At 41.3% G+C, this 17,348-nt stretch overlaps 1 protein-coding gene across 1 annotated transcript in view; it reads right to left on the bottom strand.

Moving 5' to 3' along the window:
- Nucleotides 1-1,103: 1,103 nt before the first annotated feature.
- Nucleotides 1,104-17,348, bottom strand: part of tbx18 (T-box transcription factor 18) — a 25,426-nt gene continuing 9,181 nt past the window's right edge. The window contains exons 7-9 of the mRNA XM_052471692.1: nt 15,050-15,114; nt 8,846-8,937; nt 1,104-2,090 (exon numbers count right to left, since the gene is read on the bottom strand). Of these exons, the coding sequence (XP_052327652.1) occupies nt 1,537-2,090; nt 8,846-8,937; nt 15,050-15,114 (711 nt within the window). The 3' untranslated portion in view covers nt 1,104-1,536. The remainder of the gene's footprint in view (nt 2,091-8,845; nt 8,938-15,049; nt 15,115-17,348) is intronic.

Raw genomic sequence — 17,348 nt, 5'->3', positions numbered from 1 at the left:
TGTATAGGAGACCTGTCACTGTGTCAACTCTGTTCCTAGGAGCTGTGTGAGGTTATAACTGTTCAGAGACGCTGTATAGGAGACCTGTCACTGTGTCAACTCTGTTCCTAGGAGCTGTGTGAGGTTATAACTGTTCAGAGACGCTGTATAGGAGACCTGTCACTGTGTCAACTCTGTTCCTAGGAGCTGTGTGAGGTTATAACTGTTCAGAGACGCTGTATAGGAGACCTGTCACTGTGTCAACTCTGTTCCTAGGAGCTGTGTGAGGTTATAACTGTTCAGAGACGCTGTATAGGAGACCTGTCACTGTGTCAACTCTGTTCCTAGGAGCTGTGTGAGGTTATAACTGTTCAGAGACGCTGTATAGGAGACCTGTCACTGTGTCAACTCTGTTCCTAGGAGCTGTGTGAGGTTATAACTGTTCAGAGAATCTGTATAGGAGACCTGTCACTGTGTCAACTCTGTTCCTAGGAGCTGTGTGAGGTTATAACTGTTCAGAGACGCTGTATAGGAGACCTGTCACTGTGTCAACTCTGTTCCTAGGAGCTGTGTGAGGTTATAACTGTTCAGAGACGCTGTATAGGAGACCTGTCACTGTGTCAACTCTGTTCCTAGGAGCTGTGTGAGGTTATAACTGTTCAGAGACGCTGTATAGGAGACCTGTCACTGTGTCAACTCTGTTCCTAGGAGCTGTGTGAGGTTATAACTGTTCAGAGACGCTGTATAGGAGACCTGTCACTGTGTCAACTCTGTTCCTAGGAGCTGTGTGAGGTTATAACTGTTCAGAGACGCTGTAGAGGAAACCTGTCACTGTGTCAACTCTGTTCCTAGGAGCTGTGTGAGGTTATAACTGTTCAGAGACGCTGTATAGGAGACCTGTCACTGTGTCAACTCTGTTCCTAGGAGCTGTGTGAGGTTATAACTGTTCAGAGACGCTGTATAGGAGACCTGTCACTGTGTCAACTCTGTTCCTAGGAGCTGTGTGAGGTTATAACTGTTCAGAGACGCTGTATAGGAGACCTGTCACTGTGTCAACTCTGTTCCTAGGAGCTGTGTGAGGTTATAACTGTTCAGAGACGCTGTAGAGGAAACCACAGGTGCTGAAGTGTTCATAGTGTTTATTTCCCGATTCTTCCAGATGTTGAATCTCCAGCTCCGGGGCTTGTTGGTGGGTGTGTTTATTCTCTCAGGTCTCCAGACTTGTATCAGACCCCCAGATCTCCTCCAACGCAGCTGTTTCAGTCTCTCAGAAGCTTCTGTTTATTTAGTCCTTTAATAACATACTTACAAACAACAACAACAACAATATCCCATTAGTCAGCGGAGTTTGACGTTCTCTCTTTATCTTTCTTAGCGCTCACACAAACGTCACCAAAGCTGTCTCGCTCTGTTTCCTCTCTCTCTCCTCATAGGTCCGTGAGATGTCTCATCAATCCTCATTGGCTGGTGATTTATTCCAGAGTTCCAAACCCATGTCCTACCCGGAGAAGCAGCTATTTGCGAAAGCAACCCTGGGGGTCAGGGTCGGAGTATTTCTCAGCCCATGTGGGTAGTGACCTGTGAAGCCCCTCCCCCTGACTGGCTGCCAGCCATTCCCAGCGTCCGAGAGTCAAACAGGAAGTTGGCATGCTGGCCTCCACTGAGCATGCCCAGACTGTCCGCCAGGGTTCCGCTGGGTGAGGAGCCGAGAAAAGCGTTCTGATTGGCTGCAGCGGCAGAAGCAGCCGCCATCTTGTCTGGGCTGGCAATGAGGCGGGGGGAGGGGGGGAAGGCGTAACCGTAGAGACCGTAAGGGGGGGAGTGGAGGCGGAGACTTCCGTAACCCTGGTGGGCAGGGTTTTGTAGATAGCCAATCTGAGAGGGAGGGAGGGACATAGAGCAGAATCCTTCACTGTCATAGGCTGACGGTCCTCGCGACGTAGGAGAGGGGAAAGGCTCGGGGAGGTTACTGTAGCGATGTAGGGGTGTGTGTGTCGGCCGGCTGCAGGTGTAGTCCGGGGGAGAGAGAGGCCACACCTGGAAGGGGGAGGAGCAAGGAGAGGAGGAGAGCAGGTGAGGCGATCCAACACCTCCATGGGGCCCCGGGGCACCTGCAGAGTGACAGACACAGAGTAACATAAAAAACTAAACTAATCAGTTCCATTTTACATTGACCTTTTATTCATTTAACCGACACTCTAATGCAGACCAACTTCCAGTCAACTAAGGTGATAGTCAGTCTGTACAACTAAGACCACATATCACAGTCAGTACAACTAAGACCACATATCACAGTCAGTACAACTAAGACCACATATCACAGTCAATACAACTAAGACCACATATCACAGTCAGTACAACTAAGACCACATATCACAGTCAGTACAACTAAGACCACATATCACAGTCAGTACAACTAAGACCACATATCACAGTCACAGTCAGTACAACTAAGACCACATATCACAGTCAGTACAACTAAGACCACATATCACAGTCAGTACAACTAAGACCACATATCACAGTCAGTACAACTAAGACCACATATCACAGTCACAGTCAGTACAACTAAGACCACATATCACAGTCAGTACAACTAAGACCACATATCACAGTCAGTACAACTAAGACCACATATCACAGTCAGTACAACTAAGACAACATATCACAGTCAGTACAACTAAGACCACATATCACAGTCAGTACAACTAAGACCACATATCACAGTCAGTACAACTAAGACCACATATCACAGTCAGTACAACTAAGACCACATATCACAGTCAGTACAACTAAGACCACATATCACAGTCAGTACAACTAAGACCACATATCACAGTCAGTACAACTAAGACCACATATCACAGTCAGTACAACTAAGACCACATATCACAGTCAATACAACTAAGACCACATATCACAGTCAGTACAACTAAGACCACATATCACAGTCATAGTCAGTACAACTAAGACCACATATCACAGTCAGTACAACTAAGACCACATATCACAGTCAGTACAACTAAGACCACATATCACAGTCAGTACAACTAAGACCACATATCACAGTCAATACAACTAAGACCACATATCACAGTCAGTACAACTAAGACCACATATCACAGTCAGTACAACTAAGACCACATATCACAGTCAGTACAACTAAGACCACATATCACAGTCAGTACAACTAAGACCACATATCACAGTCAATACAACTAAGACCACATATCACAGTCAGTACAACTAAGACCACATATCACAGTCAGTCAGTACAACTAAGACCACATATCACAGTCACAGTCAGTACAACTAAGACCACATATCACAGTCAGTACAACTAAGACCACATATCACAGTCACAGTCAGTACAACTAAGACCACATATCACAGTCAGTACAACTAAGACCACATATCACAGTCAATACAACTAAGACAACATATCACAGTCAATACAACTAAGACCACATATCACAGTCAGTACAACTAAGACCACATATCACAGTCAGTACAACTAAGACCACATATCACAGTCACAGTCAGTACAACTAAGACAACATATCACAGTCAGTACAACTAAGACCACATATCACAGTCAGTACAACTAAGACAACATATCACAGTCAATACAACTAAGACCACATATCACAGTCAGTACAACTAAGACCACATATCACAGTCAGTACAACTAAGACCACATATCACAGTCAATACAACTAAGACCACATATCACAGTCAGTACAACTAAGACCACATATCACAGTCAATACAACTAAGACCACATATCACAGTCAGTCAATACAACTAAGACCACATATCACAGTCAGTACAACTAAGACCACATATCACAGTCAGTCAGTACAACTAAGACCACATATCACAGTCAGTACAACTAAGACCACATATCACAGTCAATACAACTAAGACCACATATCACAGTCAGTCAATACAACTAAGACCACATATCACAGTCAGTCAATACAACTAAGACCACATATCACAGTCAGTACAACTAAGACCACATATCACAGTCAGTACAACTAAGACCACATATCACAGTCAGTCAGTACAACTAAGACCACATATCACAGTCAGTACAACTAAGACCACATATCACAGTCAGTACAACTAAGACCACATATCACAGTCAGTACAACTAAGACCACATATCACAGTCAGTCAGTACAACTAAGACCACATATCACAGTCAGTACAACTAAGACCACATATCACAGTCACAGTCAGTACAACTAAGACCACATATCACAGTCACAGTCAGTACAACTAAGACCACATATCACAGTCAGTACAACTAAGACCACATATCACAGTCAGTACAACTAAGACCACATATCACAGTCAATACAACTAAGACCACATATCACAGTCAATACAACTAAGACCACATATCACAGTCAATACAACTAAGACCACATATCACAGTCAGTACAACTAAGACCACATATCACAGTCAGTACAACTAAGACCACATATCACAGTCAGTACAACTAAGACCACATATCACAGTCAGTCAATACAACTAAGACCACATATCACAGTCAGTACAACTAAGACCACATATCACAGTCAATACAACTAAGACCACATATCACAGTCAATACAACTAAGACCACATATCACAGTCAGTACAACTAAGACCACATATCACAGTCAGTACAACTAAGACCACATATCACAGTCAATACAACTAAGACCACATATCACAGTCAATACAACTAAGACCACATATCACAGTCAGTACAACTAAGACCACATATCACAGGCAGTACAACTAAGACCACATATCACAGTCAGTACAACTAAGACCACATATCACAGTCAGTACAACTAAGACCACATATCACAGTCAGTACAACTAAGACCACATATCACAGTCAGTACAACTAAGACCACATATCACAGTCAGTACAACTAAGACCACATATCACAGTCACAGTCAGTACAACTAAGACCACATATCACAGTCATAGTCAGTACAACTAAGATCACATATCACAGTCATAGTCAGTAAGACCGGTACAACAGAAAGGCCAGTACAACAGTAAGACGAGAAATACAGTAAGACAACAGTAAGACCAGTACAACTGTAAAACCAATTCAACATTAGGTTCCGTACAAAAGTAAGACCTGTACAACAATAAGACAAGAATAAGACCAGTACAACAGTAAGACCAGTACAACAGTAAGACAACAGTAAAACCAGTACAACAGTAAGACCAGTACAACAGAAAGACAACAGTAAGACCAGTACAACAGTAAGACAACAGTAAAACCAGTACAACAGTAAGACCAGTACAACAGAAAGACCAGTACAACAATAAGACCAGTACAACAGTAACACCAGTACAACAGTAACACCAGTACAACAGTAACACCAGTACAACAGTAAGACCAGTACAACAATAAGACCAGTACAACAGTAACACCAGTACAACAGTAAGACATGTACAACAGTCAGACCAGTACAACAGTAAGACCAGTACAACAGTCAGACCAGTACAACAGAAAGATCAGTACAACAATAAGACCAGAACAACAGTAAGACCAGTACAACAGTAACACCAGTACAACAATAAGACCTGTACAACAGTAAGATCAGTACAACAGTAAGACCAGTACAACAGTCAGACCAGTACAACAGTCAGACCAGTACAACAGTAAGACCAGTACAACAGTCAGACCAGTACAACAGAAAGATCAGTACAACAATAAGACCTGAACAACAGTAAGACCAGTACAACAGTAAGACCAGTACAACAGAAAGACAACAGTAAGACCAGTACAACAGTAAGACAACAGTAAAACCAGTACAACAGTAAGACCAGTACAACAGAAAGACAACAGTAAGACCAGTACAACAGTAAGACAACAGTAAAACCAGTACAACAGTAAGACCAGTACAACAGAAAGACCAGTACAACAATAAGACCAGTACAACTTTAACACCAGTACAACAGTAAAGCCAGTACAACAGTAAGACAACAATAAGACCAGTACAACAGTAAGACAACAGTAAAACCAGTACAACAGTAAGATCAGTACAGCAGTAAGACCAGTACAACAGTCAGACCAGTACAACAGAAAGATCAGTACAACAATAAGACCAGTACAACAATAAGATCAGTACAACAATAAGACCAGTACAACAATAAGACCAGTACAAGAATAAGACCAGTACAACTTTAACACCAGTACAACAGTAAGACAACAGTAAAACCAGTACAACAGTAAGATCAGTACAACAGACAGATCAGTGCAACAATAAGACCAGTACAACAATAAGACCAGTACAACACTCAGACCAGTACAAGAATAAGACCAGTACAACTTTAACACCAGAACAACAGTAAGACAACAGTAAAACCAGAACAACAGTAAGATCAGTACAACAGACAGATCAGTGCAACAATAAGAACAGTACAACAGTAAGACCAGTACAACAGTAAGACCAGTACAACAGTCAGACCAGTACAACAATAAGACCAGTACAACAGTAACACCAGTACAACAGTAAGACAACAGTAAAACCAGTACAACAGTAAGACCAGTACAACAGAAAGACCAGTACAACAATAAGACCAGTACAACAGTAACACCAGTACAACAGTAACACCAGTACAACAGTAAGACCAGTACAACAGTAAGACAACAGTAAAAACAGTACAACAGTCAGACCAGTACAACAGAAAGACCAGTACAACAGTAATACAACAGTAACACCATTACAACAGTAAGACCAGTACAACAGTCAGACCAGTACAACAATAAGACCAGTACAACAGTAACAGTGATGTCATAAGGTGTATGCACCAATTTGTAAGTCGCTCTGGATAAGAGCGTCTGCTAAATGACTTAAATGTAAATGTAAATGTAATGTAACACCAGTACAACAGTAAGACAACAGTAAAACCAGTACACCAGTAAGACCAGTACAACAGAAAGACCAGTACAACAATAAGACCAGTACAACAGTAAGACAACAGTAAGACCAGTACAACAGTAAGACAACAGTAAAACCAGTACATCAGTAAGACCAGTACAACAATAAGACCAGTACAACAGTCAGACCAGTACAACAGAAAGACCAGTACAACAGTAAGACCAGTACAACAGTAGGACAACAGTAAGACCAGTACAACAGTAAGACAACAGTAAGACCAGTACAACAGTCAGACCAGTACAACAGAAAGACCAGTACAACAGTAAGACAACAGTAACACCATTACAACAGTAAGACCAGTACAACAGTCAGACCAGTACAACAATAAGACCAGTACAAAAGTAACACCAGTACAACAGTAAGACAACAGTAAAACCAGTACAACAGTAAGACCAGTACAACAGTAAGACCAGTACAACAATAAGACCAGTACAACAGTAACACCAGTACAACAGTAAGACCAGTACAACAGTAAGACAACAGTAAGACCAGTAGAACAGTCAGACCAGTACAACAATAAGACCAGTACAACAGTAAGATCAGTACAACATAAAGATCAGTACAACAATAAGACCAGTACAACAATAAGACCAGTACAACAGCCAGACCAGTACAAGAATATGACCAGTACAACTTTAACACCAGTACAACAGTAAGACAACAGTAAAACCAGTACAACAGTAAGATCAGTACAACAGACAGATCAGTGCAACAATAAGAACAGTACAACAGTAAGACCAGTACAACAGTAAGACCAGTACAACAGTCAGACCAGTACAACAATAAGACCAGTACAACAGTAACACCAGTACAACAGTAAGACAACAGTAAAACCAGTACATCAGTAAGACCAGTACAACAATAAGACCAGTACAACAGTAAGACCAGTACAACAGTAAGACCAGTACAACAGTAACACCAGTACAACAGTAACACCAGTACAACAGTAAGACAACAGTAACACCAGTACAACAGTAGGACAACAGTCAGACCAGTACAACAGTCAGACCAGTACAACAGTAAGACCAGTACAACAGTAAGACAACAGTAACACCAGTACAACAGTAGGACAACAGTCAGACCAGTACAACAGTCAGACCAGTACAACAGTCAGACCAGTACAACAGTCAGACCAGTACAACAGGAAGAACAGTACAACAGTAAGACCAGTACAACAGTAGGACAACAGTCAGACCAGTACAACAGTCAGAGCAGTACAACAGTCAGAACAGTACAACAGTCAGAACAGCAAAATATTAAGACCAGTACAACAGTAAGACAACAGTAACACCGTACAACAGTAGGACAACAGTCAGACCAGTACAACAGTCAGACCAGTACAACAGTCAGACCAGTACAACAGGAAGAACAGTACAACAGTCAGAACAGCAAAATATTAAGACCAGTACAACAGAAAGAACAGTACAACAGTAAGACCAGTACAACAGCAAGACCAGTACAACAGTCAGACCAGTACAACAGCCAGACCAGTACAACAGTCAGACCAGTACAACAGCAAGACCGGTACAACAGTCAGACCAGTACAACAATAGACCAGTACAACAGTAAGACAACAGTCAGACCAGTACAACAGCAAGACCGGTACAACAGTCAGACCAGTACAACAATAGACCAGTACAACAGTAAGACAACAGTCAGACCAGTACAACAGTAAGAACAGTACAACAGGAAGAACAGTACAACAGTCAGAGCTGCAAAATATTAAGACCAGTACAACAGTAAGACCAGTACAACAGCAAGACCAGTACAACAGTCAGACCAGTACAACAGTAAGACCAGTACAACAGCCAGACCAGTACAACAGTCAGATCAGTACAACAGTAAGACAACAGTTAGGTTGGAGGATTCTTGTTTCAATAGAGGTTTTAAGAAACGATGTCTTACCTTGCTTAATTCCAGAGATGTCTTCAAATGTCAGGGATCTTAGAGACGGACGCCAGAAAGCGTAGGATTCTACTAGAGCCTCCAGACCCATCCTGGAACACACAGTTAAATACTGTATATTATACAATAAGTTATACTGTATATTATACACACATTTACATACTGTATATTATACACACAGTAATACTGTATATTATACACACAGTTACATACTGTATATTATACACACAGTAATACTGTATATTAAACACTAAGTTATACTGTATATTATTCACAGAGTTACATACTGTATATTATACACACAGATACATACTTTATATTACACACACAGTTATATACTGTATATTGTACATACAGTTATATACTGCATATTATACACACGGTAATATATACTGTATATTATACACACAGTTATACTGTATATTATACAATAATTTATACACACAGTTAAAAAGTAAGTAATCCTTCTCACCCCCCTTAAAAGATTTAGATGCACTATTGTAAAGTGACTGTTCCACTGGAGGTCATAAGGTGAATGCACCAATTTGTAAGTCGCTCTGGATAAGAGCGTCTGCTAAATGACTTAAATGTAAATGTAAATGTATAATATGTTACACCTGTCAAATGGGTGGATTATCTGTCAGGTGGGTGGATTATCTGTTAGGTGGATGGATTATCTGTCAGGTGGGTGGATTATCTGTCAGGTGGGTGGATTATCTGTTAGGTGGATGGATTATCTGTCAGGTGGGTGGATTATCTGTTAGGTGGATGGATTATCTGTTAGGTGGGTGGATTATCTGTTAAATGGGTGGATTATCTGTTAGGTGGGTGGATTATCTGTCAGGTGGGTGGATTATCTGTCAGGTGGGTGGATTATCTGTTAGGTGGATGGATTATCTGTCAGGTGGGTGGATTATCTGTTAAATGGGTGGATTATCTGTCAGGTGGGTGGATTATCTGTTAGGTGGATGGATTATCTGTCAGGTGGGTGGATTATCTGTCAGGTGGGTGGATTATCTGTCAGGTGGGTGGATTATCTGTTAGGTGGATGGATTATCTGTCAGGTGGGTGGATTATCTGTTAGGTGGATGGATTATCTGTTAGGTGGGTGGATTATCTGTTAAATGGGTGGATTATCTGTTAGGTGGGTGGATTATCTGTTAGGTGGGTAGATTATCTGTTAAATGGGTGGATTATCTGTCAGGTGGATGGATTATCTGTTAGGTGGGTAGATTATCTGTTAAATGGGTGGATTATCTGTTAGGTGGGTGGATTATCTGTTAGGTGGGTGGATTATCTGTCAGGTGGATGGATTATCTGTCAAATGGGTGGATTATCTGTTAGGTGAGTGGATTATCTCTCAAATGGATGGATTATCTGTCAAATGGGTGGATTATCTGTCAGGTGGGTGGATTATCTGTTAGGTGGGTGGATTATCTGTTAGGTGAGTGGATTATCTATCAGGTGGGTGGATTATCTGTCAAGTGGGTGGTTTATCTGTCAAGTGGGTGGATTATCTGTTAGGTGGGTGGATTATCGGTCAGGTAGATGGATTATCTGTCAGGTGGATGGATTATCTGTTAGGTAGATGGATTATCGGTCAGGTAGATGGATTATCTGTCAAGTGGGTGGTTTATCTGTCAAGTGGGTGGATTATCTGTTAGGTGGGTGGATTATCGGTCAGGTAGATGGATTATCTGTCAGGTGGATGGATTATCTGTTAGGTGGGTGGATTATCTGTTAGGTGAGTGGATTATCTGTCAGGTGGGTGGATTATCTGTCAAGTGGGTGGTTTATCTGTCAAGTGGGTGGATTATCTGTCAGGTGGATGGATTATCTGTTAGGTGGGTGGATTATCTGTTAGGTGGGTGGATTATCTGTCAGGTGGATGGATTATCTGTCAAATGGGTGGATTATCTGTTAGGTGAGTGGATTATCTCTCAAATGGATGGATTATCTGTCAAATGGGTGGATTATCTGTCAGGTGGGTGGATTATCTGTTAGGTGGGTGGATTATCTGTTAGGTGAGTGGATTATCTGTCAGGTGGGTGGATTATCTGTCAAGTGGGTGGTTTATCTGTCAAGTGGGTGGATTATCTGTTAGGTGGGTGGATTATCGGTCAGGTAGATGGATTATCTGTCAGGTGGATGGATTATCTGTTAGGTAGATGGATTATCGGTCAGGTAGATGGATTATCTGTTAGGTGGGTGGATTATCTGTTAGGTGGGTAGATTATCGGTCAGGTAGATGGATTATCTGTCAGGTGGATGGATTTGTACACGGGGGCATTGTCATGATGAAACAGGAAAGGGTCTTCCCCGAACTGTTGCCACAGATTTGGAAGCATAGAATCGTCTAGAATGTCAATGTATGCTGTCGCATTAAGATTTCCCTCCACTGGAACCAAGGGGCCAGAACCATGACAAGAAGCCCCAGACCAGTATTTTTCCTCCACCAAACTTCAGGCAGGTAGGGTTGTCTTGGCCAGATTCGTCCGTTGGGACTCCCAGATGGTGAAGTGTGATTCCTCACTCTAGAGAATGCATTTCCACTGCTCCAGAGTCCAATGGCGGTGATCTTTACACCTCTCCAGCCAATGCTTGGCATTGTGCATGGATGATCTTAGGCTTGGAACCCAATTTCATGAAGCTCCCAACAAACAGTTATTGTCCTGACGTTGCTTCCAGAGGCAGTTTGGAACTCAGTAGTGAGTGTTGCAACCGAGGACAGACGATTTTTACGTGCTACGTGCTTCAGCACACGGTGGTCCCGTTCTGTGAGCTTGTGTGGCCTACCACTTCACGGCTGAGCCGTTGTTGCTCCTAGACGTTTCTACTTCACAAAAACACCGCGTACAGTTGACTGCGGCAGCTCTAGCAGGGCAGAAATTTGACGAACTGACTTGTTGAAAAGGTGTGTTGATGAACGGGTGTGGATGAAATAGACGAATCCACTCATTTGAAGAGTTATCCACATACTTTTGGCTATGTAGGGTATATCTAATATTATAAACTGTGTGTTTCAGGCCCCGAATACTGATTGGCTGACAAAACATGTATTTTTACAACTCTAATTACGTAAGTAACCCGTTTCTAATAGCAATAAGGCACATTAGGGGTTTGTGATATATGCCCAATATAACACAGCTAAGAGTTGTATCCAGGCACTCCGCATTGCGTTGTGCATAACAACATATATACAGTATCTTCACAAACTAAGCAGTTTTCATATCATTTTGACACTCATTTCAAATTAAATATATCTAACTATGTTAAAAACACTCAACCATATTTGAATATGTTAGATGTGTGTTTTTATGTAAACATATTTGTTGTTTTAATGCTGCTAATGTTGTTTGTATTAATATTCCTGTAGCTTTATGAGAATGTGATGTTATATGATGGTGTTATAAATATGATTTTGTTGGGAGGGGGGCAATTATTATTAAGGATTTTAAAAAACGTCTCTCTCTCTCTCTGAACGTCTCTGAATGTCTAAAACCTGATAGAAAATACAATGAAAGCCTACTGTTAGAGGAAACCAGGTTTTGGTCAAGTTCTTGGTGCCGTTGAAATTAACCAGTGGAAGCGAAATGGCCGCATTACATGAAACATCTCCCACCATACTCTACAGTGGGCTTCTCTTCTGCTCGTGCATTCACTTTGCGATGCCAAACCCACTAGTGTGCGTGGCAAAAGAACTCTATTTTCATGTCATCCAACAAATGTAAACGCCTGTAGTTGGCTAAACGGCATTGGAGCTTGGATTGGAGCCGGTGCTTTGGTCAGATGACACGAAAATAGAGCTCTTTGGCCACGCACACCAGTGGTGGGTTTGGCATCGAAATGAGAAGGCATGAGCAGAAAATAACCCAATACCTACTGTAAAATGTGGACCTGTGATGTAATGCGGCTATTCCACTGGTCCCGGGGCCCTTGTTAAGGTCAATGGCTTCAAGAACTTTACCCGGTAACAGGAGATTTTAACCAAAAACCTGGTTTCCTCTGCCAGGGGGCTGAAACTTGGACGCAAGTGGATCTTCCTGCAAGACAGTAACCCCAAGCATACATCAAAATCCATAAGGAAATTAATTGGCCACAAAATCAACATCATCTCAGTCTCCGGACTTGAAACCCATTAAACAGCTGTGGTTTACATTGAAAAGATCAGCCCATAAGCACAGACAAAGGATATCAAGGATCTGGAAGGAGTCTGTATAGAGGAATGGTCTAAGATCCCTCCCAATGTGTTCTCCAACTCATAAAACATTTTATAAAAAGGCTCAGCGTTGTTATCCTCAAGGTGAGGTATTGAAAGGTATTGAAAGAAACCAGTGGGGTTAATCATTTTAACCCCTACCTTTTTTTTTAGGATTTAAAAAAAAAACTTTGTCTCTTTCTCTGAGCATTTGTATTAGCATAAAATTATATAATTTCACAATTTTTGGGGGCCATTCAACATAGCTCAGTATTTGTGTTATTTATTTTATACACTTATTTTGCTCATCTTTATCACGGGTGTCAATAATTATGGACCTCACTGTATATATACAGCACCAGTCAACAGTTTGGATCATACTCATTCCAGGGTTTTTCTTTATTTTTACTATTTTCTACATTGTAGAATAATAGTGAAGACATCAGAACTGTAAAATAACGCATATGGAATCATGTAGTAACCAAAAAAGTGTTAAACAAACCTAAACATATTTTAGATTCTTCAAACTAGCCACCCTTTTCCTTGATGACAGCTTTGCACACTATTGGCATTCTCTCAACCAGCTTCACCTAGAATGCTTTTCCAACCCTCTTGAAGGAGTTCCCACATATGCTGAGCACTTGTTGGCTTCTTTTTCTTAACTCTGCGGTCCAACTCATCCCAAACCATCTCAATTGGGTTGAGGTGGGGTGATTGTGGAGGCCAGGTCATCTGATGCAGCACTCCATCACTCTCCTTCTTGGTCAAATAGTCATTACACAGCCTGGAGGTGTGTTGGGTCATTGTCCTGTTGAAAAACAAATCATAGTCCCACTAAGCGCAAACCAGATGGGATGATGTCGCTGCAGAATGCTGTGGTAGCCATGCTGGTTAAGTGTGCCTTGAATTCTAAATAAATCACTGACAGTGTAACCAGCAAAGCACCATCACACCACCACCTCCATGCTTCACAGTGGGAACCACACATGCGGAGATCATCCGCATGTGTGGTCAAAAAGACACAGTGTTTGGAACCAAATATCTCAAATGTGGATTCATCAGATCAAAGGACAGATTTCCTCTGGTCTAATGTCCATTGCTCATATTTCTTGCCCCAAGCAAGTCTCCTCTTCTTATTGGTGTCCTTTAGTAGTGGTTTCTTTGCAGCAATTCGATCATGAAGACCTGATTCACACAGTCTCCTCTGAACAGTTGATGTTGAGATGTGTCTGTTACTTGAACTCTGTGAAGCATTTACATATTAGCAGTAACTCAAATGAACTTATCCTCTGCATCAGAGGTAACTCTGGGTCTCATGAGAGTCAGTTTGGTCATAGCTCTTGATGTTTCTTGCGACTGCATTTGAAGAAACTTTCAACGTTCTTGAAATGTTCTATATTGATTGACCTTCATGTCTTACAGTAATGATGGACTGCCGTTTCTCTTTGCTTATTTGAGCTGTTCTTGCCATAATATGGACTTGTCTTTTACCAATTAGGGCCATCTTCTGTATACCACCCCTATTTTGTCACAACACAACTGATTGGCTCAAACACATTAAGAAGGAAATAAATTCCACAAATTAACCTTCAACAAGGCATACTTGTTAATAGAAATACATTCCAGGTGACTACCTGATAAAGCTGGTTGAGAGAATGCCAAGAGTGTGCAAAGCTGTCCTCAAGGCAAATGGTGGCTACATTGAAGAATGTCAAATATAAAATATATTCTGATTTGTTTACAATGTAGAAAACAGTAAAAAAAAAAAGAAATAAAGAAAGAAAGAAAAAGAAAGAAATAAAGAAAGAAAGAAAGAAAGAAAGAAAGAAAGAAAGAAAGAAAGAAAGAAAGAAAGAAAGAAAGAAAGAAAGAAAGAAAGAAAGAAAGAAAGAAAGAAAGAAATCCCTGGAATGAGTAGGTGTGTCCAAACTTTTGACTGGTACTGTATATACACACAACCCATGCTCTGTCTCTGTAACTATCCAGTAATGTGTAGAGGAACTCACCGGTTTCTGCCTGAGTCTCTGAAGCCTTTAGCAAATGGGTTCCTGTCAATCTTCAACCTGGTGATCTGAAGACAACAACAACATCAGACCATCAACAACAACACAAGCAACACAACCATATTAGCATATTGTCAGATTCCCTCAAACATCAGTTACAAAAAGGATTGGTCTAGGAATGATCTGTACATTCTTCTCCTGTTTGTAAACATTATAGTAGAGAAGGATTGGTCAGAAGAGACCTGTAGAGACCAGTAGAAACCAAAGGAGACCAGTAGAGACCAGAAAGTCCAGTAGAGACCAGTAGACCAAAAGAGACCAGTAAAGACCAGAAGAGACCAGCAGAGACCAGTAGAGACCAAAATAGACCAGTAAGGGTTTTGCAGTTTAAAATAAATCTCAAAGTGCCATGGTAAAAGGTGCCAATTGATCTCAGTAGAGTACAAAAGTGACCAGCAGAGACCATTCGAGATCAGTAGAGGCCATTAGAGACCAGTAGAGACCAGTAGAGACCAAAATGACCACTGTGTGAGCTCCATCAGCCTCGTTCCACACTGCCCCTTAGAACCTTACAACTCTCTTGCCCTCTCCCTCTCTCTCTCTGAATTCAATTCAAAGGGGCTTTATTGGCATGGGAAACATATGTTTACATTGTGTGTGTGTGCTGTGTTTTACATTTCTCTCTCTCTCTTTCCTGTCTCGCCCTCTCTTTCTTTCTTTCTTTCACTTTCTCCCTCTTTCCCTCTCTCTCTATTTTCTTTCTTTCTTTCTTTCTTTCTTTCTTTCTCTCTCTCTCTCTCTCTCTCTCTCTCTCCCTCCCTCTCCCTCTCCCTCTCTCTCTCTCTCTCTCTCTCTCTCTCTCTCTCTCTCTCTCTCTCTCTCTCTTTCTCTTTCTCTCTCTTTCCTCTCTCTCTCTATCGCTCTCCCCCTGTCTCTCTCTCTGTCCCTCTCTCTGATCACCAAGGGGGATTTTTAACAGTATGTTTCTCTTGTACTTTCTACAGTCAAAGCCTGATCCCATGCCACTCCCTTTGCTGTGTTCTCTGAGCTGTATGACGACCGAAGGTTAGGTTAGGGTTGTTTGTTCGTTCTAGTATGGTCGTCTGAATGTTGTGTGAATGTTACCTGCTGGTTCTGGTGGGTGATGACAGTGTAGAGGGTAGTGGTTGTCTGAATATTATCTAAATGTTGTGTGAATGTTAGGTGAATATAGTTTAAATATTATATGGAGGTTACCTGTTGGTTCTGGTAGACAGTGAGGTGTCGGTGGTATAGAAGTTAGTGTATGGTTGTCTTAAAGACCCAGTGCAGTCGAAAACATGATGTTTCCCAGTACAGTCAAAAACATGATGTTTCCCAGTCCATAGTCAAAAACATGATGTTTCCCAGTACAGAGTCAAAAACATGATGTTTCCCAGTGCAGAGTCAAAAACATGATGTTTCCCAGTACAGTCAAAAATATGATGTTTCCCAGTACAGTCAAAAACATGATGTTTCCCAGTACAGAGTCAAAAACATGATGTTTCCCAGTACAGAGTCAAAAACATGATGTTTCCCAGTACAGTCAAAAACAGGATGTTTCCCAGTACAGTCAAAAACATGATGTTTCCCAGTACAGTCAAAAACAGGATGTTTCCCAGTGCAGTCAAAAACAGGATGTTTCCCAGTACAGAGTCAAAAACAGGATGTTTCCCAGTACAGTCAAAAACATGATGTTTCCCAGTACAGTCAAAAACATGATGTTTCCCAGTACAGTCAAAAACATGATGTTTCCCAGTACAGTCAAAAACACGATGTTTCCCAGTGCAGAGTCAAAAACAGGATGTTTCCCAGTACAGTCAAAAACAGGATGTTTCCCAGTACAGTCAAAAACATGATGTTTCCCAGTACAGTCAAAAAAACAGTACAGATGTCAAAAACATGATGTTTCCCAGTACAGTCAAAAACAGGATGTTTCCAGTAGTACAGTCAAAAACATGATGTTTCCCAGTACAGAGTCAAAAACAGGATGTTTCCCAGTACAGTCAAAAACAGGATGTTTCCCAGTGCAGAGTCAAAAACATGATGTTTCCCAGTCAAAAACAGGACAGAGTCAAAAACATGATGTTTTCCCAGTACAGTCAAAAAACATGATGTTTCCCAGTCAGTACAAAAAACATGAGTCAAAATGATGTTTCCCATGCAGAGTCAAAAACATGATGTTTCCCAGTACAGAGTCAAAAACATGATGTTTCCCAGTACAGTCAAAAACATGATGTTTCCCAGTACAGTCAAAAACATGATGTTTCCCAGTACAGAGTCA

This window comes from Oncorhynchus keta, chromosome 19 (assembly GCF_023373465.1).
Source record: "Oncorhynchus keta strain PuntledgeMale-10-30-2019 chromosome 19, Oket_V2, whole genome shotgun sequence".
Lineage (NCBI taxonomy): Eukaryota > Metazoa > Chordata > Actinopteri > Salmoniformes > Salmonidae > Oncorhynchus > Oncorhynchus keta.
Note: the sequence above shows the minus strand (reverse complement) of the source record. Positions and strands in the feature narration are given on the sequence as shown.